Consider the following 26,919-nt stretch of genomic DNA (forward strand, 5'->3'; position numbering starts at 1 on the left):
ACATATTTCTCTCTTTTGACTGCCGTTAGGATGGATAGTAAACAGTTGTGAAATCACTATTGTGGTGTTTTTCTTTTGCTATTTAAGCAAATGGGCACACACAAAAAAAATATTACCCTTTCAAAACACTGCTGGATGAAGCTTTGGAGCATAACGAATCAGCAAGTCGATTCAGTGCTTTGGAGCGCCAAAGTCACGTGATTTCAGCAGTTTGGCAGTTTGACATGTGATCCGAATCATGATTTGACTCGCTGATTCATAACGGTTCGAATCTTCATGAAGCAGTGTTTTGAAATCGGTTATCACTAAATAAGTAGTTATTTAGTTTTTTTTGCCGCACCAAAAATATTAACATCGCTTTATAATATTAATATTGAACCACTGTACTCACATGGACTGATTTAAATATGTTTTTAGTACATTAATGGATCTTGAGAGTGTAAATTGCTTTGCTCCCTATGGAGGCCTCACTGAGCTTCAGATTTCAACAAAAATATCTTAATTTGTTGTTCAAAAGATGAACGGAGGTCTTACGGGTGTGGAACGGCATGAGGGTGAGTACGTAATAAATTACATTATTTTCATTTTTGGGTGAACTAACCCTTTAAATAAATGATTTGTCTATAATGAGGATGTTGTTTTAAACTATGAAACTTGCAGGCTATTTTAATGGTACGAAGACCTCTTATATGTCAAAAGATCAAGGCAAATTTGATTTCTCATGTCATGACCCTTTTAAAATATATAGAAGAAAACAGAAGTTGCCCAATATTTTTGTGAGCATCAATTCGATTATACAAAGTAATTATTCATCTATATAGCCAGAAGAGTTCAAGTTGAATTTAGCTCACCTGTTTGAAGAAGGAACCTGAGGCTGTTGTGGACCTCGGCCTGCCTGGGCTGCAGCTGGTTTAGACAATCCAAGCATCTCCTGTACACAAGATTCATGAAATTCAAATATTGCATATTAAGAGACACTTGCGCAGACTAGTTCAACCAAACACCTGTATCGTAAATTAATTTCTCATGCAGTTCCATTGGCAACACGGCAAGAATCTTCACCTGGAGCTGTTTAGCACTGAGGTCTTTGGTGCCCCTGAAGACGTAGCTCTTAGAGATGCCTTCACAGCCCAGCTCGTGAACTTGGACCATGCGTCCAAATGTAATGAGGCCCACCAGAGCGGTGGGAGGTAGCAGGCTGAGGGACATCTGAAGCGACTCTTTCAGCGCCTGCAGATCATCATCTTCCATACATGTGTCCACCACATACAGGAAGTTCAGGGGCATCTGCTGACCACGCTACAGAACAGAAACAGAATCAGTGGCTATTCATAAATCCAATTTTAGTGTCAAGTATTTCTATGGAAATGAAAGCTAATTAATTAAAGGTGTTACCTGGACAACATATTCAATAGTGGAGAACTGTGGGAGAAGCTCAGCAGGTTGGTTGACCTCTGATATTCCAGCGTACGTTGGTGGGAACTATGACAGGGCACATGGATATTGCTTATGAAAATAATGAAATGGCACTTTTATAAATGCAATGCACTTTTACAGGGCTGCAACAACTAATCGATAAAATCAATAATGAAAATAATCAACAGCAATTTGATTATTGATTAGTCATGTAATTGCACAGAGCCTTTGGTATGTACATTCACTATATTTGTTTACATTGCCTTCCAGTTGCATATTTTGAGGACATTGGGCAGGATGTGGAATAACAATTTTGTTAAAGGTCCCATGATGTGGATTTTCTTATTATTTTTATGTTTCCTGAGGTGAACTTATATTGTTAGTATGATTTTTACATTATAAAATGTCATAATTTCTATCCTGATTTTAGCCCACTGGCTTGAATGCTCTGTTTGAAGGGGCGTGTCTGCTGTGAGACTTCAGTGTAAACGCCCACTGTTGTGATTGGCTGACATCTTTGCATTTGAAATGCATTTTACTTTTACATAGTAATATATAACGTTTATTTACTATTACAGCTGTCAAGATTAAAGAATCGTGAAAGTGTTGATTATAGCATTATTTTTAGATCTTTTCCCATCCCATGAAAGGCTGCAGTGATGAGCATTGAGTAGACAGACAGTCTGTTTGTTGCGTAAATGCTGTGATCTCGTCATTGCAACACTATTTCTCTCACAAAATGATTTCACCACAACTAACAGCAAACACAATATCGACATGAATACAGCAAGAGCTTCGTTGTGCAGCATAACAGTGTCATTCATTATAACGGGAGTTTGCTGCAAGCGTGGCGTGTTGTGAGCGTGGCGATTCTGTTGTGTGTCACCTACGTGGAATTTTCGATGTCTTTGCACACCAGAAACGTGTCTGATGCGGCGCTGCTGCTGCTAGGTGACGTAGTGGAAGGCCTATACTTCATGTTAAACATAATTTACATAAATATATAACCTACTGATACAGCAAAGAGAACGTCGGCAGTATTGACGGCAAAATAGGCTACAGAACATTTCGTTTTATATTGACAGGTGCAATATTTGAAAATCGATATTATTATAATTTTTTTAAGAATTACAATTATATCTGCATTTATGTCAAAACCTAGAGACTTTCAAACATCAAAATGTCATTTATTATTATGCATTCGTGTCAAAATGACATGTAAACATATTGTCCTATTCTATTTTGCCTGGAAACGCTTCCAACACGCTTATGTGTCGTGTGAAAAATAGGCGTCGGTTTTATTTCTAGCATGCATGCGTTTTCCGCGAGCCGAGATTAAAAAACGGACTCGCCACACCGCTGAGACGCTCACGCCACGCTTGCAGTGTGTAGCCGGCCTTAGTCACTGGTTTGATTCACTGATGCATAAACAGTATTAAATGATTTAGAAAGAAAGTCTGTGTGAACTTGAATAATTAGCTACACATCAGAAACCACTGATCACAGATCAGGCATTAATGAACACTGTTACTCACTGTTTGTGGCGGTGCTGAATCCCTATCGTAAAAATCTGTTAGTTTGTAAAGCCTGACATTAGTCTGACATTGCGACTCAAATAAACTGAATCAATTTTCTCTAAATTCTCTGGGCGGGCAACGCAGAGAAAGGGGAGGTAACCTTTCCCCGTATGATGAAATATATGGAAGATTCCAGATTGGCCCATCTGAGCTTTTATTTTCTCAAAGACGGAGCAGGATACCCAGGGTTTGGTTTAGTGTTTGGTTTAGCAGCTGCATTCGCCGATATTTTTTTCCCTGCATTATTTACAGACAGGCGTCCACAGGGCAGCTCTCACCGTCTTCAAACTGTCTTGCTCTCCCTCCCTCGCGCATATTAATCAAAATCAATTGAGAATTGACACGATGGTAAAAGGTCGAAAGACTGAAGTTTCACGTGGAGCATTGGGAGATTTTTTCCTGAATTACCACTGGTGTTGCTCTACAAGAGATTAAGTTAAGTGCACCTACACTCTAAAAAATGCTGGGTTAAAAATGGACTTACTCATCAATTGGGTTGTTTTAAGCAAACATTTAACCCAACCGCTGGGTCAAAACAACCCAATTGCTGGGTTAGTCCATATTCAACCCAACTTGGGTTATTTTTAACCCAGCATTTTTTAGAGTGTAACCATTAAATGCCTAGGTTGTAAATAGTTTTAAAATTATAGTAATAAGATTAGTACAGTCAGTGTGCACTTTATTATGCTGCTTGCTTGTTGATACTGTGTGCAATAGTGTAATTATTTTATTTATGCTTAAATATTTATTTTCAGAATTTATTTTCACCACTGAACTCTTTTTTTTCCTTGTTCTACCTCACCTGTTTTTACTATTTGTTAAATATAGTTTTTTTTTTAGTTCAATAAATGTTCCTTTTTTAAATTGTAAATTTTAAATTGTTATCATCATGATCATTGTGTCATTTTTATGTTGTAAATTGAGGGAGAAAAAGCAGTATAGGCTCCAAATATCAGCTCAAGAAAATCGGCAGCCCGTATCGGTCATCGGCTAAGGCTGATGAAAAAAAATCGATATCGGCACTAAAAAATCCATATCGGTCGATCCCTATTTTGGTTTACACCTATCGCAATTTCTAGCCACTGAGGACCATATACAGGCTAGGGGAACTCATATTAATGATAAAAAACAGTGACATTTTCATGTCATGGGACCTTTATTAATTTATTTAACTGAAATGCTTTTTTTTTTAAATAATGAACCCTTTTGGATTTTTTCCATCGATTAATAAACAATTTGTTAGTTTCAGTCTTACACTATTCAAAAGTGCAATGCCTTTACCTGATTTCTCTGATAACAGAAGTTGCATGCCCAGAGTTTTGCTCTGTAATCCACTTGACTGATTGATTGTGTAAACAATGGAAAAAAAACAGAAGCATAATAATATTAGAGCATAGCATATAATGTATCCAGCTTTCATAATAAATGTGTTTATTTGGAAATTACTGCAATGGATAAGTAGAAGATCCTCCATCTGTGAACTCATTATGCTGTCTGCTCTGACTTAACAGACTTACCACAGAGGATTGAGCACAGCTCGGCACGTGGCCCGGCTGCATAGCACCGGCTCGTACTGAATCGGGGGAAGATCCGGCCGCTCTTTCAGCGGGGTGAACAGGGAGGCAACCGGAACCACCATACGCGTGGCTTCCAGACGGCTGGACGGCCAAACGTTCCAACTGAAACGGACACCATCGCGGTCCTCGTTCTGCTGGATGAACTCCTGGAAGGTCGCCATAGCACCCTCTGGAATCTACAAGTAATACAAACTTTACGGATAACTGCTGGAAACTATTGATTTCCCTGTAATAGCATCTTAATTGAGGAACAACTAAAAGATCAAGTAGTAAGACGGTCACTACAGACACATGTATTCAAATAAGACATGCAATCTGATCTGTGTGCATATTACAGAGACAGGCCAGCCTAGTCTGATTCATCATTACCCTTTGGACACAGGACAAACTATAATGTCTCATCACACATCATTAAAAGCTGCAATGAGATAAGAGATAGAAGTTCTGTTCAGAAAGCACCTATTATGCCAAATGCCATCTAGGTAGGCATCTCACTAGGGTAACAGCCTTTATCTTTATGTCTTGATGCACAAATCCATTAGGGAAGTCGTGGCCTAATAGTTATAGTCAGACTGGTAACACGAAAGTTGTGGATTCGATTATAAATAACGACAGGAAATAACTGAAGTGCCCTAGAGAAAGGCACCACAATTGCTCCCTGGGAGTCACAGCAAAAATGAATGCCCACTGCTCCGGGTGTGTGTGTCCACGGTTTGCAGTGTGTGTTCGTGTGTGTGTGTGTGTGTGTGTGTGTGTGTGTGTGTGTGTGTTCACTACTACTCACTACTTCTAATGTGTGTGTGCAGACTGTGCACTAACTTGGATGGGTTAAATGCAGAGAAGAAATTCTGGGCTACCATACTTGGCCTTCAAGGGATAGTTCACCCAAAAATGAAAATTGTGTCATTTACTCAACCTCAAGTTGTTCCAAACCTGTATGAGTTTTTCTTTTGTTGAACACAAAAGAATATATTTTGGTAACCAGCCAGTTGACAACACCTGCTGACTTCCATAATATTTTCCTTAAGTTAATGGGTGCCACCAACTGTCTGGTTAACAAAATATATTATTTTTTGCTCAACAGAAGAAAGATTTGGAACAATATGAGGGTGAGATGACCATTTTTTTTAGGTTAACTATCCCTTTCACATCACTTTCACAAAGTTTTTCACTAAAAATGCTGTCTACTAAATGGTTTACAAACTTGTTGATGCCAAGCTAGGCCATGATACCCTACCCTGGGACTTCCTAAAATATATATATATATAAAGAATTACAGTATACATATATTTTAACATGTACAATGTATTTTTCTGAACATCTTCGTGGACCCCACACCCGTTAGGTAACAGACCATAACTACAGATGAGCACCAGAAAGATGCCACATGTGCAGATGAGAAGAACAAAACGAATGAAGAAAAACACACATTCAAAACAGCCAAGCATGCAAAATACAACACTTTTGAGGAAATAATAGGACACATAATAAATAAACAATGCAACAGTCTGCAGTTTTTTCAGACAAGTGACTATTCTAACATTTAAAGCTAACAGCAAAAAAAGAGTAATTTGTTTATTCCTCGCAAGGAGAGACATAAAACTATAGCTATATATACAGACACGTCCTACTTTGTTGAGTAAGTTTAGTTTATTTTAGTTTAGTTTACTTGAACTATATGGATCCACTGGGGGCGTCAGCCCACCATCCAAAATTAGCAACAGAAAGCTAGTTCGATAGCGTAGGAAATATGAATCATATTACATCAACTAGAAAACACCCCGAGTGCTACAACTTCATCATAAAGACCTGATCAAACATTTCAGTTAATACACACTGCGATGACCTGCTTGTTGATGTAGACATGATGCTTCCATTCTAACGTTATACTGACTTCAGGCTAAATGCCCTTTAAACCTCGATGTCTTGAGCTACAGGCCACCTGACGCTTTACAACCGTCATCATTGATCGAATCATTAACGTACTTTAAACGATCATCTGGTGAAGGGTAAATCGTGTTCTGACATACCTGAAGCCTTGATTTTGTGTCTCCTCGGAGACTCTCAGTCAGTGACAGCGCGCGCTCACGGGCTCGAGCGAGCTCTCTGGATGATGACGTAGAAACTCAACATGGAGTCGGTGCCACGTCAAGAGCCCGAGACACATTTCAAGAGTTGTATTTTACATTTGATCTTTGAGCAACTGCGTTGCATTCAAGTTCATTTTACTAGGGGAAAAAATTATTTACTTCAATTATTATTATTTATACCAATGTATTAGTAGCATTTATATAGAGTAGTGATGTATTTAATTAGTTTTTAACACACTTTATCCACGTTTTATGACCATTATTTTCATACAATAGCATTGTATTTTTGTTCTTGGAATTGTTTGATATGAAAATGTTTTATATACATTATATTAGAAGAAAGAAAAAATTAAGTTTCCCATATGGAATTAATTGGCTCAATAAATTGAATAAATTATAACTAATTAATACAATTGAAGTATTAAAGCAATAAACTATCTTTTTACAAACAAACATCTTATGTATGTTTCATAATGTACCATAATATTTAATTGCAGTTTCCATGGTTCTAGCATTAAAAGTTATACAAAACTTAAAATGTGAACAATTTACACTCACTGCAGGATACTTTACAATTGAAAGGCATTTTTGTAATTTACATGTTTTTATGCAATTACAATCAATTAACCAGGGATACAACGAAAATATTACCAACTAATCTCTGTGTAAATTTGTCTAGCTGTTGCTCTGCAAAGCCTGGATTTCAAATGTACATAATAAACAGTGAAAGTACTTTGGTCAGTCTTGGAAAAAAAAAAAAACCCACAAATTAAATATTTGATGACAATTTCAGCATAATCAAAGAGGATAATAAGACAACTGCTGTTAAAATGTTGCCATATAAATTTTATTATAACATTATGACAAAATATTGCCACATACTCTTTAGCAACTACTGTTTTCATCTCTGATACAAAGCCAAAGCTTTTCTATGACAAATCAAGAAATCAGAAATAGTCAATTATATAATAAACCATGATTTCTACTCATGAATATATTATGCTATGAAGATGCTCATAGCAATTACTGTAAAATCATATAACCTTTACGGCTTTACCTTTAATCCAGTTGAGAGATAGTGAAAGTGATCAATTGTCAATTTTGCTGACAATAGTGTGAAGCACTCAGATGTCTGTATGTATATTTGCCAAGACGAACACTCTCTGACATCACAAGACATTTTAGACAATCGCTGGACTTGATCTCAGTCAGGGAGCAAAATTTCTTCTAACAGTCCCCATTTTTCTGCTCCAGAAACACTGGGCTTTACATGTAAATGAGTCTTTGCTAAATGTTTTACACCTTTTAAAGAATTAAATTACGTGTGGCAAGACATAGAAATCAAACCATCTTCATCGGCCCAGGTTTGGTTTGCCTAAACCATCATTTGCATTCTCTGTTTGCGGGATCAGAGGTTCACATGTTGTTAAATCCCATCATGCCTTTCATGTTGCCAGCAGCTCCCTGCTGAAACTGCCTCATCATGGACTGCAGTCCGGCCATGCCACCTTGCAAGAAACAAAGAGAGCCGTCTTTAAGTAAGGCTTATACAACCATATTCGATAATCAAAAATTCTTACAGATCTCATCATGACATGTGACATTGAAAAGTTCATTTTAAGTAGGTTCTTTGCATACAACAACTGCCCCGTTTATAGTGAAGGTAAATCAATGGTCAAGCAAAAACTGGGGTTTTAAGGGAGCTCGTACCCATGTGATGAAGCACTCTGGGATCCATCATTTTAGCCATCTGCTGGTTCAGTTTCGCCATCTGGGATGGGTTGACGTTCTTGGACATGTCCCCTCCTTCAAAGCAACGATACCATGAGTCACTGATTTTCAAATGCTTAACGAAATAAAACATTTTCACAGGCATTGAATACAAATCACTCAACCTTTAAACAAGCCTTTGATGCCTCCCATCTTCTTGACCATCTGGGCAAACTTTGTGTACTGAGTGAGCAACTCTTGTACATCCCTGGTAGCCACTCCAGATCCCCGGGCCACCCGTTGAATGCGGTTAGGCTGTTTACTGAAAAGCTTGGCACCATCTTTGTTGTCGAGTTCTGAGTTGAAAAACCACAATATGTTAACTAAACCGGTCTAGTTCAGAAGTATGCCTAAAACGTTCCGATAGTGCTGCAGACGTGCCATCAAAAGGCAAAGTAAGACAAATTTGCAAGTGGTTCCTTCAAGATTTTCCTGTTTATTTTGGGTTTTTTCCAATTGATGAGAAGAAAAAAAAAGGTCTGTGGTAAACAACTTGAATACTTGGACGTTTCGTTCTACAATTTAAATTATACACCCATATCGAACAGACAAATTTAGATTTTTTTTTAATGTAGGTTTCTAATAAGTAACTAGATAAGAACTTTTTGGGGTGTGAGTATGTCCAGTTTACATTGTAGAACAAAAAACAAAGTATACTTTGGGCTTTAGATGTTTGGGCTTTAGATGTTATTTCGCATACACAAGCATATGCGTACAGGCGAACAGCCTTTCAAAGTAAACTCCTTTTGATAGCGTGCGCGAATGCAGGAGGTTGACACATACGCTCTAGAAATGTTCATCTTTGTCCAGTGCCTGCGCTATATTTTTCCAGAAGTTATGACTGATAAAAATGTCTTTGTATTCTAAACTAAAGTTGCGGCTCTCTCATCACCCCCTTACACATGTCATTTTCAATACAGGCGTTTGTTGTTGCGGCGGTCTCTGGATTTTTTTTGTTGTTTTCTTCTGTGAAACAACATACCGGGTAGGGCAGGGCGATATGGCTGAAAACTATCACAATACAAGTGTTTCATATTGGTCGATATCGATAATTATCAATATGTTTTATGACCTATTTAAAATAAGGACCAGGAGAAAAATATTTTACATTTAAACATTTTTATTTTAAACTTAACCTTCCTCTGATTATAATCCCCTCAGTTATAAAGGCAGAAATGTCAACGCAACCATGGAAAACACTCAAATAATTAAAATATAAACAAGTTTAAAATTTCAATTATCTCTTAACATTAAGGTGCAGTGCCTCCATTATTTCTTTGTAACGGTTACCGTTTAGATGCTTTGTCATAAGGCACAGATGCAGAGTAACATTACCTCTCATTGTAGTTTCAAAGGCTGAATCCGAAATCACCCCTTCACCCTACATAGGGCACTATTTGAGGGGACAGCCATTTGTAGTTGTGTCCGAAACCGTAGTGGACGTTATTGAGTGCACTCATTCTATCCCACTTTGCACCGCAATAACAAGTGTACAGCCGATGTACACACAGCTGCTGTCCAAATTAAGTGAACTGTATCAGTGGACTAAAGTAGGGAATAGTGATTGAGGGTTTGGGAGGCGATTTCGGATTCAACCAAAGTCAAGAATAGCACAACAGCGAGTGTGTCGAGTATTAACACGTCCCCAAACGAACGAGGCGCGCGCCCTGTCAGCCGAGGCTCGCGCTGCAGAGCCAGACGAAAGTATAAACAAGGCTGGTAAAACAAGTTTGTGGTATTACCAGTCTTGGTGTGGACAACAGTCTTGCAGACAACATTGGTCTGACTACGGTCTTACTGGCGAGCTGACTTGTTTTCCTGTTTTATTAACAATTCCCTCGCTCGCTGCGGCACTCATTTCCCACTTATCACTCCACACCGGTTTTGTTTACTGAAGAATGAATCCAACACGAGGCAACGATATGGTGCAACCAGACGTGATACAGTTACATGATTGGCTGATAGCCTGTCACTCCCAACGTTGCTTGGTTACCAGAGAGCGGGTGCCTTTGTTCATGCAACCAAACTTGCTTCGCAAACTCTGGTTTCTTTCGACGAAGAAAAAAAACAATTAACAACGTTTTATTGAACTAATTTTTTATTGATTTTGATTACGTGTCTATCGTGATACATAACGTTATCTTTTATCGCCCAGCCCTAATACCGGGCCAGTGTTGCCACCTTGTGGAATAACTGATCAGTGCTAAACGAATTCAATGCGCATGCGTGACCTGCGCGTACAAAGAAAAGGAAAAAAAAGTATACTTTGGGCTTAAATATCGTCAAATCGTTTAACACAGACCTTGTTTCACTCATAAATTGGAAACAAAAACATTATAAAAACCCATAAGAAAATCTCGACGTCACACCTGCAGCACTCGATTTAGGCTAGCTAGTCAATTCATTATTTTTGTCATTAATTTTTTTTTTTTTTAAAAGCACATACCCTGGTCATTCATGCTATCCATTATTGTCATGAGTTTCTTTAGTCTGGCCATAGACTCCTGCTCATTTCCTTTGCTCATGAAATCCGTTCCAAAGCCTGGGATCATGCCCTAAAAACATACAAAGAAAAACAGAAATTGTGAGTCAAGAACTACTCCATGGATAATCATAATTACATATCCTTTCAGTTAAGGTTAGCCTTACCATGATCTGACCAAAAGGTCCCATTTTCATGATGTTCTGAAACTGTTCATACATGTCCCTGAGTGTAAACTGACCTAAGAGATAAATGTCACATCTGTTAGTGAAAACGCACTGGAAGGGTTTTGTTGTCCAAATTATGGCATTTAAAACACAAAAATACACATTCTTATAGAAATAATGTTATAGTTACCATGTTTGAGCTTGTCAATTAGCTCCTCGTTGTCATCAAGCTTTAGTTCGTTCACTTTGTCAATCAGTCCCTCAATATCACCCATACCTAGAGGAAAAATAAGAATTGCAACATAAATAGCACATTCCAGCATCCAATGACAATTAGATGCTTTTGTGTTTAAAGCATTTATCTAAAGGATTTAACAGCAGCTATTCAAACCTTACCGAGGAGTTTGCTTATGAAGGGTTGAGTCTTGAAAGGCTCAAAGTCGTCAATGTGCTCGCCTGTGCCGATAAAAATGATGGGACTCTTTGTGGCCGCCACACTGTAAACATAAATTGTCTGTCAACCCTTTCATTTATTTACTTTAAGTGCTGAAAGTACAAAGCATAAAGTGCGTACTTACGCACTGAGTGCACCACCACCCTTGGCATGGCCGTCCAATTTGGTGACAATAACAGAAGCCACATCTACCTTGTCTTTGAAGGCCTTAGCCTGAGCTTCACAAGCCTGACCAATGGAGGCGTCCATCACATACACTATGTTGTCAGGTTGCTGTGGGAACAGACGATAACGGTCATGAAGCATCACGCTTTATTTTTTATACAATGTCCTGTATATTTTACCATTTTTATTGCTGCTTAATATTTGATCAAAACAGAGGAAGTCTTTATCTTACCACAGCATTTGACACCTGAAGCATTTCTTCAAAAAGTGAGTCTTCCTGTTTATGTCTACCACTTGTGTCCACAATGATTATTTCAAAATTTTCTGTCTTGAATTTTTCCACACCCTCTGCAGCTATGATCACTGGATCCATTTCTGTGTAACTATCAAATCACACCAACAGGAATCAATGATTAGGTTTGTTGAGCAAATACAACTGTAACAGTGGGGTGTGGGAAATAGAGCTTTTATTACCTCCCATAAAAGGGTATTCTGGCTTTTGTTGCATTTTGCTTTAGTTGGTCGAAGGCACCTTTAAAACAAATAAAAACAATTTGACTTTTTCCCCTTAAGTACACAAAGCATTAGTGTGCAAATACATGTAAAGACAGAGTCGACTTTACCTGCTCTGAATGTGTCGGCACAAATCAAACATGTTTTCCATCCTTTCCTTTGGTAGTAGTATGCCAACTTATAATAAAAAAAGAAAAGATGTTGCTTGTTTGATCAGCTCTATAAAACGGGATATAATCTAAAAGGTCTGTAAAATCTGGGCAAATACCCAAGAACTGCTCACCTTAGAACATGTTGTGGTTTTCCCACTGCCCTGAAGACCCACAAACATGATAACGTTGTTCTTTCCCTTTGTGGGAGTCCAGGCTTTGACTCCAGGATCCACCAGCTGCAATAAAAGCACTCAGTATTCATATTCTAGAATCAATTGCTATCGTTGAGCTGTCAATTCAATTTGGTTTAATGTTATTAGCGATGCACAATATATCGACCACCATATGTGACCCGTGCTGGCAAAATTAGTCACAATGAGCAAATTTACAAAACATTATTGTCATTTTCATTTAAAAAACCCTTCAAAATGATGTATGGTTTGTTTGAATCGGACAAAATCAAATGACTGAGCTACACATGTTTGAAGTCGATAGAGTTAGCAAAGTCAATGTTTAATTCCAAAACAAAACCTCTGGTAATAACACCAAATTAGACACACACCAAGTCAACACCAAATATCTATAGGAAAAATGTATATTCAACTTTTTTTCTATGATACCACAATTGTTTGATGAACATTAATGGTAACACTTTACAATAAGGTTCATTAGCTAACATTTGTTAACTACATTAGTTAACATGAACTCATAATGAACTGCACGTATAAACCATTTATTTATCTTTGTTAATATTAATTTCAACATTTACTAATGCATTATTAAAATATTGTTAACATTAGTTAATGCACTGTGAACTAACATGAACAGCTGGACTTTTATTATCTAACGTTAACAAAGATTAACTAATGCTGAACAGAGGTGTTGTTCATGGTTAGTTCATGTTAACTAATGTTAACTAATACAACCTTATTGTAAAGTGTTAGCACATTATTGAAACAGACTTTTTTGGATTTAGATTTATCAGCCAATATATTGGTTGCCGACTTTCAAATATAAAGAATTATCGGTAAATGCCAAAATTTTCATATCGTTTGGCATTTAATGAATATCATTACCTAAATGATATTCCCTAAAAGATATTTCTCTCCTCCCTGACAATATAGATATCTCCTGCACATAAAGTACCCCATAAGGAAAACCAATATCAAACAGACACAAAAAAGCAAACCTTTTACCTTGACAAGCTCTTTGAAAACAGCATGCTGGATCATTCTTCTCTTATTCAGCCCAGAGGCCATCTCCTCCAAATCAATCGCTGCCCTGAAATCATAGAGTGGTTATAGAGCAAACAGACATTCTATAATAGGGAATTTACCATTAAATGACAAAAACTCTTGGTACATACTTGACATTTTCTCTGAGCTGCTTTACCAACTTGATATTCACATCAGCCTCCAGCAGGGCAGCACAGACTTCCTTGAGCATAGCATTTAATACCTAAGGAAGAGTGTAAACATGTTGATATTTTATGATGGACCACAATGCTTAACAACCCCAAAATGCATTATGTTGACTGTACCTCCTCGTTGATGATGGTGGCATTGCTGAGAGACCTCAGAGCTGAGGTTATTTTCCTCCCCAGATCAGCTAAAACCATTTTTGCGGTAAAAAAGCTGCCAACCTGCAACAGGGGTGAACAACAGGGGCTACAGATGACCAGCTTCCAGTCACAAATACATTGATTGAATAGGATTTGAGTGATGTCATTAAAATTGTGATTGAATGTATTTTCCTTACTTGTTATGTAAACGAGACTTTCCAATGTGGTGGGGGTTTCCCCCAAAACAACCCTCCTGTCACTGCTCACTCTGAACCTCAAGACTTCAGTGCAACCAGCCCAATTATGTTTTCAACCTTTCTAAGCAAACACAAATCAGAAAATGTTAAACAAAAATATCGCGGATGAGCTGATCTGTTATTACCAGCTATGGGACTGTACGACTTGGACGAATCTGGAATATATTACGCCACGTATCATAATTACATCAAAACACAAATATTGGCACACACGTGAGTATTTAAACCATTATGAAATCATCATAGTATTTATATTTGAATGTGTGTTAAGACTGACTCAGTTAAAAGCCCAATGCTGAAAAGAGGCCAGACAGCCGTTGTAACCCGCACAACCGTTGTTGATTTACTTCAATACAAGATCTAATTGATGTTTAAGTCAAACCGACGTGAATTTAAATTGTTCGATATCCGAAAAGTCAGGATATAGAGATATGTTTCGATAAAATATTACTTACCTAAACTCGTAGCAGCTGTTTTTCGGCGAGTGGAAAAGCGACTACAAACGTCATCTAACCCCCAACTTCCCGTGACGTGACTTTACTTCCGTGTAAAATAAAAGTTCGCATTTTTTTATTATTATTTATGGTTCACATTCGTTTTCATTCACTGTTCATTTTTTACTAGTGTGTAATATTATTATATGTATATGCTATATTTATATACATATCTATATGTATATAAATTCGAATATACCATCATTATTTTTTTTTTTAAATATTCTTTATATTAGAGATGCTGGTCATGAGGCAAACTTATGGAAGCTTGTGTTAAGGTGGCACAGCAGTAGATACAATTGATTTCAACCTAAAACAAAATGGTTAAATTTTTACCTTCATGAGTCTGTAATTTTTTGTAATTTATATTGAAATTACAAACATAAATGTTCATTTTTACCACCTGGAATATTTTATCATATTAGGTTGATGTTCACAAAATGAAAAGTTCCACCTTAAACCAGACCACACTCTTCACTGCTGCTACCGCTGACCTATGCCGCTGATGACCCATGTGTTGCTCAGTTGTATACTACTAGCAACCTAGATTGTGTTTGGCGTAAGATAAATATCAAGAGCTTGAATCGATGAATTTTAACGACGCTAAGAATGAAATTCTGGAGATATTGTCAAAGATGGAGAGACAACATCTTCCAAAGCTGCTTGAGTGGTTGAAAACATCTGGTAAAATCAGAAACTTTAGCTTTTTTCCTGTTATCTCTTATGTATTCTTATTATATTTAAGGAGACACACTACATGCAAATCATTGCTTTTTTTTCATGCACTGCTCAATTTTGAAATGTTGGGCTATTTTGCTTCCACAACTTGTCTTTATTCAGGCCAGTGGAAAGAAAACATCCAAAATATACAGTCAAGTGTTTATTTTATTACACTTTATGTAATTACTAATTACAATACATAGGAATATCTTTCAATAGCAATGTCTTTAAAGGTAATTTTCTCAAAGTTATTTTTTTTTCTCCATGCATGTATTGCTAACAAGCCTTACATGCACCAAACATACATCACCATATCCAATATATGTTCATCTTTAATGTTACCATTATCGGGCCGTTAAGAAAAAGTTGGCTGAAATATAAAAGCCGATAAATAATGTATTATTTCCTTCAGCTGAGACACTTTAGATGCGCAGTGATTACAAATAATTTTAAAGCTGCTGTCCGTAACTTTTTTGTGTTCAAGATTTACAAAAATGATATAATGAGAATGTACAACATTAATCCATTATGGTACACTTATAATAATTGTTTATATTGGGACTATTTCAGGCCGGTCTGGTAGGAACCGCTGCGGAGGAGCACAGTCCCTGCGTGACTGGCCATAGACATAAACAGAGAGAAGTAGCTCCGGCTGCAATGTTCCTCCGCAAGACGCGTGCAGTTCTGTTTATTAACCGCTAGAGCGCAAAAAGTTACAGACTGCAGCTTTAACATGCACAGCGCAAGTCTGTCATATAGGCTACATAAAATTATAATTAGAACATAATTGTGTTCTTGGGACATTGCTTTTAATGGTGAGACTTTTGGTTTTGTAATCTCTCAAAAATCATATAAACATTTGGTTTTAGATTTATCGGCCATATCGGTTATCATCAGCTTTCAGATAAAGAATTATCGTTATTGGTATCGGCCAGAATTTTCATATTGGTGCATCCTTACTGGCTTTATGTATTGTTCAGATATCTGTTCTGGAAATGTGTGCAAATTAGTGCACATTTAATTTGAAAATGCATATTTAGGCATAACATTGCTTACTTGCATGAACAATTTTGTAATTGTTAATGTAACTTAAGTAATTTACCGGTGAGATATAGTGGTATCTATCTATTAGTTAAAATGTTTACCCTAGATTTCATCTGTGGTGTCGGCCTTACGTCAGTTATAGTTTTTCATCAACATTTTTAGATGATCTGGATGACTTCCTGGTGGATAACCAAAGTGTTATTCTTCAAAGTATTGCAGAGGATCTAAGGGCTTGCCTTCCACTCGAGGCTATGGCTCCCTCAGAGACTATGGCTATTCAGAAGGTTTGTGTATTATTAGATGCATTGTACTTTGGCATACACAACTACATTTCATTGTTAGATCCTAAAACATACTTTAACTTTTAGACTCAACAGAAACCTCACCCCACAGTGCATGTAGATGCATTCTTATATGATGAGGAAACTGTGGATTCATTGTGTGAGGAGGGAAAAATGAGTCGCAACTACTGCCTCAACTGTGGATCGCACAGAACAGCACCGTTGGGTAAGTGTGTGCATGGATACTTAGATGTGTACATAAACTCATGCAATAAAAAGGCAACATCATAATATGCAATGAATCATTTTTTCACAGAGTTCATCTCGCATTCATTCTCAATCCCGGAGCTCCAGTTCCTATTCCACAACGTTCTTCCAGACCTCACAGGAAAACTGGTGGTGGATGTGGGATCTAGACTAGGAGCTGTGCTATTTGGGGTAAATTGCTGATGATGGTTTGTTTAACTAAGCACACTTAAACTCATTATCATTTGTAAATTAGATGATGTTTTTAGTACTTGAAATAGGAACAGTCGCCTTGGGGCAACCAGGGGTTAAGTGCCTTTCCCTAATGGGTTTAAACCTGCAACCTTTTACGTACCAGCCCAGGGGCCTCATTAATAACCACTGTGTACGCACAAAACAGACCCTGGAAGAGTACACCACTTCCTATGCATAAATTGTGATTTATAATAACAAACTTGACGGGAAAATTTGCGCATCTCTACGCAAACTCTGACCCATGCGTACAAACATTTTGGTTAGGTTAGTTAGATGGTGAGCTGAGGGACTCACGGCAGATGAAGGAAAACTCATAATGAGTCCCAATCATCATAAATAAAGTGCATGTTCACAATAACAGTTTAAATAAATAAAAATAATGATTTAAACTCTGTATTACATCTGATATACACATTTAGATTAAATATGCCATTCTGATTAATGGAGTTAAGCGCTCACATTTCTTGAAATCATTATCCAGAAGTTACAATATTTTTTGTATATTATAATATTATAGAAATATTTAGTAGTGGATGCAATGCTTTTGAACACTTTTCCTGTGGCATGCTGTGTTTTAATGTTTTAACTACTGCAAGGATTGCTTGGTGTAGGATAACATCAGAATTCATGGTCTGAGAAAACATTTTTGCGCAATAAGGCCAATCTGTTTCCATTAAAAATATAAAGCAATAAAAAATACTATTTGACCAGTGGAATAGATCAGTGGTTTTCAAACTTTTTTAAGAGCGACCCTCTTTCTTTCTTTTTTTATTGTCCGACCCATATATAGGCCTACAACCATTTACATTCAAACAAGTCAAGCCAAGTATAAGAATACTTATATACAAGGCTATTTGGCTGTATTGTCCATTAAACCACTAGATGGCACAAAAATTGAGCTCAGCACTTTTCCACACAACCGCTTTTGATCCTTGATGCATTCGCAACGCAAAGTTGATTCTGCACTAATTTGATCTAGCTGGGATGCTAATTAACTGGTTAACCGTAACCAACAGGAATTTTAACCAATTAATCGTTATATATATTTATATGTTTTTGAGAGAGAGATAAAAACAGGTAAGTCACGTATAAGTCGCATTTGATTGCATTCAGAAATAATACCGGTAAATAAAGCGAAATGTTATAATGTAGCCTACTACAAACATTATAAACACTACAAACACAGCTATAGGCTATTTTAGTTCCTCTCACTCCACAACAAATCCTTTAAATTTAACAGTATTCAGAAGAGATCAAGAATGAAAAATATAATTAGGCTAACTATAAACAAGCCAAAACGAAATAAATTAATGAGAAACTGAAAGTAGCCAGCGTTCAGCTCATGTAGCCTAACTCTCTAATTTGAATCCAAATGTTTCCATATTTACAGTGGTGAGAACAAGTATTTGATACACTGCCGATTTTGCAGGTTTGCCCACCTACAAAGCATGTAGAGGTCTGTAATTTTTATCATAGGTACTCTTCAACTGTGAGAGACGGAATCTAAAAATCCAGAAAATCACATTGTATGATTTTTATATAATTAATTTGCATTTTATTGCATGACATAAGTATTTGATCACCTACCAACCAGTAAGAATTCCGGCTCTCACAGACCTGTTAGTTTTTCTTTAAGAAGCCCTCCTGTTCTCCACTCATTACCTGTATTAACTGCACCTGTTTGAACTCGTTACCTGTATAAAAGACACCTGAACACACTCAATCAAACAGAATCCAACCTCTCCACAATGGCCAAGACCAGAGAGCTGTGTAAGGACATCAGGGATACAATTGTAGACCTGCACAAGGCTGGGATAGGCTACAGGACAATAGGCAAGCAGCTTGGTGAGAAGGCAACAACTGTTGGCGCAATTATTAGAAAATGGAAGAAGTTCAAGATGACGGTCAATCTCCCTCAGTCTGTGGCACCATGCAAGATCTCACCTCGTGAGGCATCAATGATCATGAGGAAGGTGAGGGATCAGCCCAGAACTACACAGCAGGACCTGGTCAGTGACCTGAAGAGAGCTGGGACCACAGTCTCAAAGAAAACCATTAGTAACACACTACGCCGTCATGGATTAAAATCCTGCAGCGCATGTCCAGGCCCGTCTGAAGTTTGCCAATGACCATCTGGATGATCCAGAGGAGGAATGGGAGGAGGTCATGTGGTCTGATGAGACACAAATAGAGCTTTTTGGTCTAAACTCCACTCGCCGTGTTTGGAGGAAGAAGAAGGATGAGTACAACCCCAAGAACACCATCCCAACCGTGAAGCATGGAGGTGGAAACATCATTCTTTGGGGATGCTTTTCTGTAAAGGGGACAGGACGACTGCACCGTATGGAGAGGAGGATGGATGAGGCCATGTATCGCGAGATCTTGGCCAACAACCTCCTTCCCTCAGTAAGAGCATTGAAGATGGGTCGTGGCTGGGTCTTCCAGCATGACAACAACCCGAAACCCTGCTGCAGTCTGGCAAACCTAGTCAAGAAGAACTACAGGAAACGTATGATCTCTGTAATTGCAAACAAAGGTTTCTGTACCAAATATTAAGTTCTGCTTTTCTGATGTATCAAATACTTATGTCGTGCAATAAAATGCGAATGAATTACTTAAAATTTCAGACTTCTACATGCTTTGTAAAAGGCAGATTCGAACCCGGGTCGATCGCGTCAAAACCAAGTTCCTTAAACCTAATGCTTTACCGATTGCGCCACTGAAGTACAAGTGTTTTTTCTTAATCTTTTTTGGCCCAACCAGGCATTGTTTGGCGGAACTAGTGTGAATAGCTATTTACATTTGGTGTGAATAGACACTCCATATTTATTATAGGCTTTGTACTTCACTCGTGTCCCAATATTGATGGAAAAAATCATCCTCTTCACATGCCCAAAAATGGAAACACCACAGCGGCGGTGCTCACACTGAATGGCACGAATTGTACTGATTATTTAAACTGAGCTGTGTAACTTTTTATATGTTAGGTTGACTATTTTATGTTGATAATGAACCGGCTGCGATATAAGTTTGCAATGCTGGAATATGTTGTGTGCCCGTTAGGCGCCGGCACGATCGAACAGAGCAAACATAAAATACTCGTCATTGTGGTCATTACAGATAATAAGAGTAGGACATTGTTGAAAATTGCAAAGTGTTTACTTACATTATGCTATTGTAAAATAAATAAAACAAATGAGCTTTCTATCATCTTTCCTTTCCAACTTGTTTGAGGAGCGCTGCGCCTCACAAAAATGAACCAAACTCAGCTGCACACTGTCATAGTTTTTTAATTATTTAAGTCAAATATATTAATAAATATATGTTATTTTTTCCCTTACATTTTCCTTAAATCATCCTGGCGACCCATTTTTTTAAGACCCAGGGTTTGAAAACCACTGGAATAGATTGAGGAAAAACTTTCTCTGAAATGTATTTTATGCTATTTTTATTTATTTATTCAAAAACGAGGTAAGGATAGGCTACTGAATGATTTTTAGCAATGTATGTGAGGGCACATCCGTATCTCTTATTTTCCTAATGTCTTGTACCATTAAACGTGGTATCACTTGGATGAATATGCATATGCAAATGATGTGCAGATGAGGATATGCATACTAGTAAAACTAGGTGTTGTAAGCTCCATATATGGTTATTTTGGGGAGGAGACAGGGTGGGGATGCATGTACGCACAATCTTCTGCTGATTGGGTTTTATAAAGGGTTTTATTGGAAAAAAATAGCGCAGATTCTGGCATACGCATGGTTTTATAAATCTGAAAACATTTGTGTGCAAGCAAAATCTAGCTTTTGTGCGTACGCACACTTTTAGGATGAAATCTACGAAAGGTTTTGTAAATGAGGCCCCGGATCTATAGCCACTAGGCTACACCAGCTTTTATCTTTTTTTTCTAAAACATTGTCTGATGATGCATCTATATTATATTGCCTCTGATTTTTTTTCTCTTCTCAGGGCTACCTTTACAGTGCAGCATCTCAGCTTGTGGGGGTTGAAATAAGTTCAGAGTTTGTCAAGCTTCAAACAATGGCTGTAGAGAAATACGGCTTCAGTGACAGAATTCAGGTAATTGATCATACTGTTTTTTTTTTTTCTTGGATGGCCATTGTTTTGTCCGTATAGTATATTTATAGAGATGTTCAATGTGCCCTACATAGGTGATTCATGCAGATATCCGCTCTCAGGCTGCCTTAATGCAAAATACAGACGTTTTGATCATGAATAACGTTTTTGAATTCTTCATGGAACCAAGTGATCAAATGCAGTAAGTGCCAAACCGTGATTGCACTTAAGAATATGCAGAGATCTTATTTAAATAATGCATAAATACATGTTTTAATAATAAACAAATTATATGTTGTGTGTGCATAATTATTATGCAAGTCAATATAAATACTATTTATTATGCAATACTATAGAAATTGTTAAATTAAAGGGATAGTTCACCCAAAAATGAAAATTCTGTCTTTAATTATTCACCCCCATGACGTTCCAAACCCGTAAGACCCGTTCATCTTCGTAACACTAATTAAGATATTTTTGATGAAATCCGAGAGCTCTCTGACCTCTCCATAGACGGCTATTTAAAGGAACACACCGACTTTTTGGGACTTTAGCTTATTCATCGTATCCCCCAGAGTTCAATAAGTCCATGCATACCATTTTCATCTCTGTGCGTGCCATAACTATGACGCACCCACCGCTAGCCTAGCTTAGCACAAAGACTGGAGGTAAACGGCTCCAGCATTTTCCTATTTACCTGTTGTGATGTGTATAGTTACATTGTGTACTAAGACAGATGAAAAATGAAAAGTTGCGATTTTCTAGACCGATATGGCTAGGAACTATACTCTCATTCCTACGTAATAATCAAGGAACTTTGCTGCCGTACCATGGGTGCAGCCAGGGCCGGCCCTATGGGGCCCTAAGCAGAATTTTATTTGGGGGCCCCTCGGTGCCACCAATATGATTGACTATTGTCAATTCTTGATAATTCGCACACCCAGTTGTTGCTTTCATCATGTCTGGCTGTAATGGTTTTACCCTTATACGTTTTTTAATTGTAACAGTAGCAAACCCACAGGAGTGGTCAGGTGTTAATATTCAAAGCCTTACTGTACTACAGTTCAGACTGGGATATGTACTTAAAAAAAAAATGGAAGTAGTCTCTTTTGCTGAATATGCTCACTTTTCCCCATGATTCTTTGATGAATAGGAGGTTCAAAAGAACAGCATTTCTCCGAAATAGAAAGCTTTCAAAAAATCCTAAAAATATTGTACACAACTGTTTTCACCATTGATAATAATCATAAAGGTTTCTTGAGCATCAAATCCTCATATAAGAATGAATTCTGAAGGATCATGTGACTCTGAAGACGATGATAAATTCAGCTTTGATCAAAGGAATAAATCACACTTTACTATAATCACACATATAAAACTGATGTTTTACATTATAATAATATTTCACAATAATACCTTTTTTACTGTATTTTTGATCAAATAAATGCATCCTTGGTGAGCAGAAGAGACTTCTTTTAAAAACAAGAAATGTTGATTTCTTTCAAACATTAAACAGAGCTTTGTAGAAAGAACCTTTTTATTTTCTAAATAAAAACTTCCAAAATATAGGCTACACAACTTATAATTCCAAGGGGACGATATAGCAGTTTGCAGAAAAAACATTTATTGAGAAACTGGAAGCTATGCTGTACTCCGTACAAAACAAGCACGTCAGACAAGATATTCGCACTAAACCATATCACATTCTCAAATCCATCCATTCATAAAAAGGTTACCGGGCAACTGACGAGTAACGTTACATTTAGCGCTGGTTTTCTCGCACTTGGACTTTGAACCCTGGATAACAAGCGAATAGTGTCTGGCCGATGGCGATGCAAGCTCGTGCAATGCTGTCAGAATCAATCCGTACACATATTAGAAAACGTAACATTTTGCAGTTTATTTAGTAATTGTTTAAGGCCATTTTGCGATTTCAATCATCATGAAATAACATGCTGCAAAAAGTAATTTCATGTGCTCTTTAGTTCACTGATGCCTTGGGCCGGCTCTGGGTGCAATGATATTACACAGCGCCTGAAAAATAGTCCCCAGCACGTTCTCTGTGCAAGCAGGTTGTCACGTTGGTTATGTTGACGGAAGTTAGCCTATTTTCAGGCGCTGCGTAATATCATTGCGTCTCTGCACCCATGGTACGGCACAAAGTTCCTTGATTACTACCCAGGAATGAGAGAGAATTGAGCAGTAGGCTAGCTGGAGCCGTTTACCTCCAGCCTCTGTGCTAAGCTAGGCTAGCGGTGGGTGCGTAGACAGAGTTATGGCACGCACGGAGATGAGAATGGTATGTATGGACTTATCTAACTCTGGGGGATAAGCTAAAGTCCCAAAAAGTCGGCATGTTCCTTTAATTAACACTTGCAAGGCCCAGAAAGGTTGCTAAAATAGTCCATGTGACTACAGTGGTTCAACCTTAATTTTATGAATCGACGAGAATACTTTTTGTGTTCAAAAAACAAACAAAAACAACTTTATTCAACAATTTAGTTCTAGCCTGTGCCAGCCTCCTACGCTGTTTACGTTGTAAATACAGTGCAGCATGTGTTGTAGTGCTCACGTGAATGACATCGGCTGCCATATAACTTAAAAGCGCTGCACTGTTTACAACATAAACTGCGTAGGAGGCTGACACAGGCTAGAACTAAATTGTTGATAAAGTCTTTATTTTTGTTTGTTTTTGCGCACAAAAAAGTATTCTTGTCGCTTCATAAAATTAAGGTTGTACCACTGGAGTCACATGGACTATTTTAACTATGTCTTTACTACCTTTCTGGACATTGAAAGTGTTAACTAAATAGCTGTTTATGGAGGGGTTAGAAAGCTCTCGGATTTCATCAAAAATATCTTCATTTGTGTTCAGAAGATGAACGAAGGTCTTACGGGTTTGGAATGACATGAGGGTGAGGAATTAATGACAGAATTTAAATTTTTGGGTTAACTATCCCTTAAAGGTGTGACCATTGGACTAGAAATGCCTGATAACAATTATCAATTTCATAATACCATATAATTTACACTTTTAAATGATGATATACAAAATAACTAGCAGTTATTAATATAGATGTGGTTTGGAATTGGTAAAATGTACTTGGAAAAAAGATACTGTATAATCAGAATATTGACTTATGTATAGTATTGAATATAATTGTATAGTCTTGAAGGTTTACACTAAAATTACCAATTTTTTCTTTTTCAGAGCTTGGCTGTTTATTAATAAAAATTTCCGAAAGAAAGGTGCACTGTTGGTAACTGTACCCAGCATTCAAGAAGCACTTACTTTACTTCAGGATGTTGTTGTAAGAAGCTTTACTCTATCTCTGATATTACTGTATTTGTCTAATAATTGTGATTGGCAGTATAATTCAATACATTATATCAGTAATGCATGTAATGCATTTTTGTTCCACTAATCAAGATTTGATGAAACAGTTCTAATGTTTTTTTTTCTTTCCCAGTTCATAGAGACATTAGCACTCAGCCAATGGATAGAGGAAATACAACTTGATTACACTGTTTATCCAAAAAATGACACGGATCCAGATTCTCTCAAGCAAATCCATCTTTATAGAGTACTTTGACCCTTAGAAGAGAAAGCTCTGGACTCTTCTGATACAGTGGATATGATTCAATAAATACAATAAATACAATTAGCCTCAGTGATGCCTTTAACAGGACAAATTATGCAAATAGATTTAATTTAACATACAACATCCTGTTTTAGGAGAACTCCAATTTGTCAACTTTTTAAAGTTGAGTTTAATTATAAAGAGTAATACTTAAAACTGTCTGTTTATGTAACTAGCCGTACATATCAGAGAATCTATTTGTTATGTCATGTTATGTTGTCACTGCTCCTTTTTGACCAATAATAAATGTTTCAATAAAACATTTTTATCAAGATGTTGGGTCTGGGAACTGAACTGGGTCTGGGGCTCAATCCGAGGGGCGGGATAAACGGTTGTCTTTCAAATTCCCTCTAAACGCAATAGGATAGCGCTACAACCAACCAGAGCAACGAAGAAGGTGAAGCGGAGCTAGTTGATAGATTAAACTTTTGCTGTATCCGGTCGGCTAATCTCCGAACACATCTTCCTTTCTTAAGAATGACTTCTATGCCGTTCTGTTCTTTCAGTCTTCCAGAGTCGCGGCCAAAGCTGATTCGAAAGGCCTCTGTTTGCCAGCTTCTTTGTTTACAAGTGGCACGCGGAACTGCGTCAACTCTGCCGTCATTATGTTAAGCCCGCCCACCGACTCTATACACGATGTGATTGGCCTGACCAGAGTTTGGTTTTTCAAGCTCAAAAGCCAACGGAGAGTTGCTTGACTACCCTGGCTGCAAATTAGATTTGCTGCCGCTAGGGTGCGTCTAGATTTCTATGCTACTCTTCCTTGGTTTGGTTTTGAATTTTGCTATAATGCATTTTTGTTCCACTCGGTTGAAACAGGAAGTAGGGGATGTTTTTTTGCAGAATTGTGTGTGTGTGTGTGTGTGTGTGTGTGTGTGTGTGTGTGTGTGTGTGTGTGTGTGTGTGTGTGTGTGTGTGTGTTTATATATATATATATATATATATACAGGGGTTGGACAATGAAACTGAAACACTGCCCAATATAGTTTTGGAGGTTCCCTCTCAATACGGTTCTCTTGCATTGTCAGTTTTTTTCTGATGCTTATGGGGAAACTCTGTTTTTCTCTGAATACTAAAGCCTGATTGGTTCATGTGCACCTGCACAGACAAATGGCTTTTCAGCCCGCCAAAACAGGTGGGGCCGACTGTGTTTAAGTCACGCTGAAACCCATTTCCTTCAAGCGCCTAACTTCTCCATTCCATGGACAAAAGTGTTCCTGCCCCAGCTGCCTTCAAGGAGCCCTGTGCGCCACTAAATCTACGGCCCAAGCGATTGGATGTGCCATGGCTAATTTAGAGGTCCTCAAGCGCCACCTTTGGCTAAACTTAATGGAGATCAAGGACTGACAAGACAGCCCTCCTGGACTCCCCGGTCTCTCCCCTGGGCTTATTTGGCTTTGCTGAGTGCTTCACAGCTGCACTGAAGACCTCAAAAGCAATGCAACACTTCCTGTAAAAGTTCCTCTGTGATGTTTAGTCAGCTTTTGTCTGTGTCTGTTGGGGCAGTGTGAACATGACAGTTATTTTTTGTAAAATTCTAAATCCAACTGGCAACTTGTTTGTTGGCGTTTGTCTGTGCGGTGTGAATTGGCCTTAAGTCGTCGTCAACACGCCAAGCCGGACTGCCCTTAAAGCGTCTGTGTGTTCACCTCCCAGCACCCTGTTCAGTTCTGGGCTTTGGAGGCGTTGTGTTTGCTGTCTTTGGTATGCATGCCCATATCTATTTCTGCTATTATAGTGAGCCAAATAAAAAACAAAGACCTTCACATTTCTCCTCCACATTATCCCTCCGTAAGCGTCAGCCCCCTGCCGGGGTGAGCTTTTTGCCTTCTGCGGCCACTAAGAAGTTCTGGGGTTCAGAATCAACTTAAGCAAAAGCTTGCTGTCCCCCACCCAACGCATCTCGTTCCTGGGGATGGTATTCGAGTCGTACCAAATGCAGGCCTGGATTTTGCCCTAACGTTCCCTAAAAAAATT

General features: G+C 37.9%; 3 protein-coding genes across 5 annotated transcripts in view; 1 reads left to right on the forward strand and 2 right to left on the reverse strand.

Annotated features, from left to right (window-relative positions):
• sec23a (Sec23 homolog A, coat complex II component) overlaps nucleotides 1–6,684 on the reverse strand; it is a 43,992-nt gene extending 37,308 nt beyond the window's left edge. Inside the window, exons 1-6 of the mRNA XM_079832305.1 lie at nucleotides 6,601–6,684; nucleotides 4,511–4,746; nucleotides 4,275–4,332; nucleotides 1,396–1,482; nucleotides 1,063–1,299; nucleotides 852–931 (exon numbers count right to left, since the gene is read on the reverse strand). Of these exons, the coding sequence (XP_079688431.1) occupies nucleotides 852–931; nucleotides 1,063–1,299; nucleotides 1,396–1,482; nucleotides 4,275–4,332; nucleotides 4,511–4,731 (683 nt within the window). The 5' untranslated portion in view covers nucleotides 4,732–4,746; nucleotides 6,601–6,684. The remainder of the gene's footprint in view (nucleotides 1–851; nucleotides 932–1,062; nucleotides 1,300–1,395; nucleotides 1,483–4,274; nucleotides 4,333–4,510; nucleotides 4,747–6,600) is intronic.
• Nucleotides 6,685–7,119: 435 nt separating this feature from the next.
• On the reverse strand, nucleotides 7,120–14,735 carry srp54 (signal recognition particle 54). 2 transcript variants are annotated; one of them, XM_079832699.1, is made up of 17 exons: nucleotides 14,637–14,735; nucleotides 14,122–14,242; nucleotides 13,904–14,005; nucleotides 13,730–13,821; nucleotides 13,560–13,644; nucleotides 12,495–12,599; nucleotides 12,322–12,388; nucleotides 12,173–12,230; nucleotides 11,931–12,081; nucleotides 11,658–11,806; nucleotides 11,476–11,576; nucleotides 11,270–11,356; nucleotides 11,080–11,153; nucleotides 10,877–10,985; nucleotides 8,556–8,726; nucleotides 8,371–8,466; nucleotides 7,120–8,168 (listed from the first exon to the last, which is right to left on the reverse strand). In XM_079832699.1, the coding sequence occupies exons 3-17, from the start codon at nucleotides 13,979–13,981 to the stop codon at nucleotides 8,077–8,079; spliced, it is 1,515 nt and encodes a 504-aa protein (XP_079688825.1). In that variant the 5' UTR covers nucleotides 13,982–14,005; nucleotides 14,122–14,242; nucleotides 14,637–14,735; the 3' UTR covers nucleotides 7,120–8,076. The 2 variants fall into 2 exon arrangements, with proteins under 2 accessions (XP_079688825.1, XP_079688826.1); XM_079832700.1 differs by having other exon boundaries at nucleotides 7,122–8,168; nucleotides 14,122–14,238; nucleotides 14,637–14,714.
• Nucleotides 14,153–25,218, forward strand: LOC307135966 (uncharacterized protein). Of its 2 annotated transcripts, none has more exons than XM_079832702.1 (8): nucleotides 14,153–14,394; nucleotides 16,602–16,723; nucleotides 16,808–16,946; nucleotides 17,037–17,158; nucleotides 21,194–21,304; nucleotides 21,397–21,503; nucleotides 24,513–24,612; nucleotides 24,772–25,218. In XM_079832702.1, exons 1-8 carry the CDS (start codon nucleotides 14,265–14,267, stop codon nucleotides 24,892–24,894), a joined length of 954 nt encoding a protein of 317 aa, XP_079688828.1. In that variant the 5' UTR covers nucleotides 14,153–14,264; the 3' UTR covers nucleotides 24,895–25,218. The 2 variants fall into 2 exon arrangements, with proteins under 2 accessions (XP_079688828.1, XP_079688827.1); XM_079832701.1 differs by lacking the exon at nucleotides 14,153–14,394 and adding an exon at nucleotides 15,143–15,359 and having other exon boundaries at nucleotides 24,772–25,217.
• The last annotated feature ends 1,701 nt before the right edge of the window (nucleotides 25,219–26,919 follow it).

This window comes from Gobio gobio (assembly GCF_949357685.1).
Source record: "Gobio gobio genome assembly, chromosome: 13".
Lineage (NCBI taxonomy): Eukaryota > Metazoa > Chordata > Actinopteri > Cypriniformes > Gobionidae > Gobio > Gobio gobio.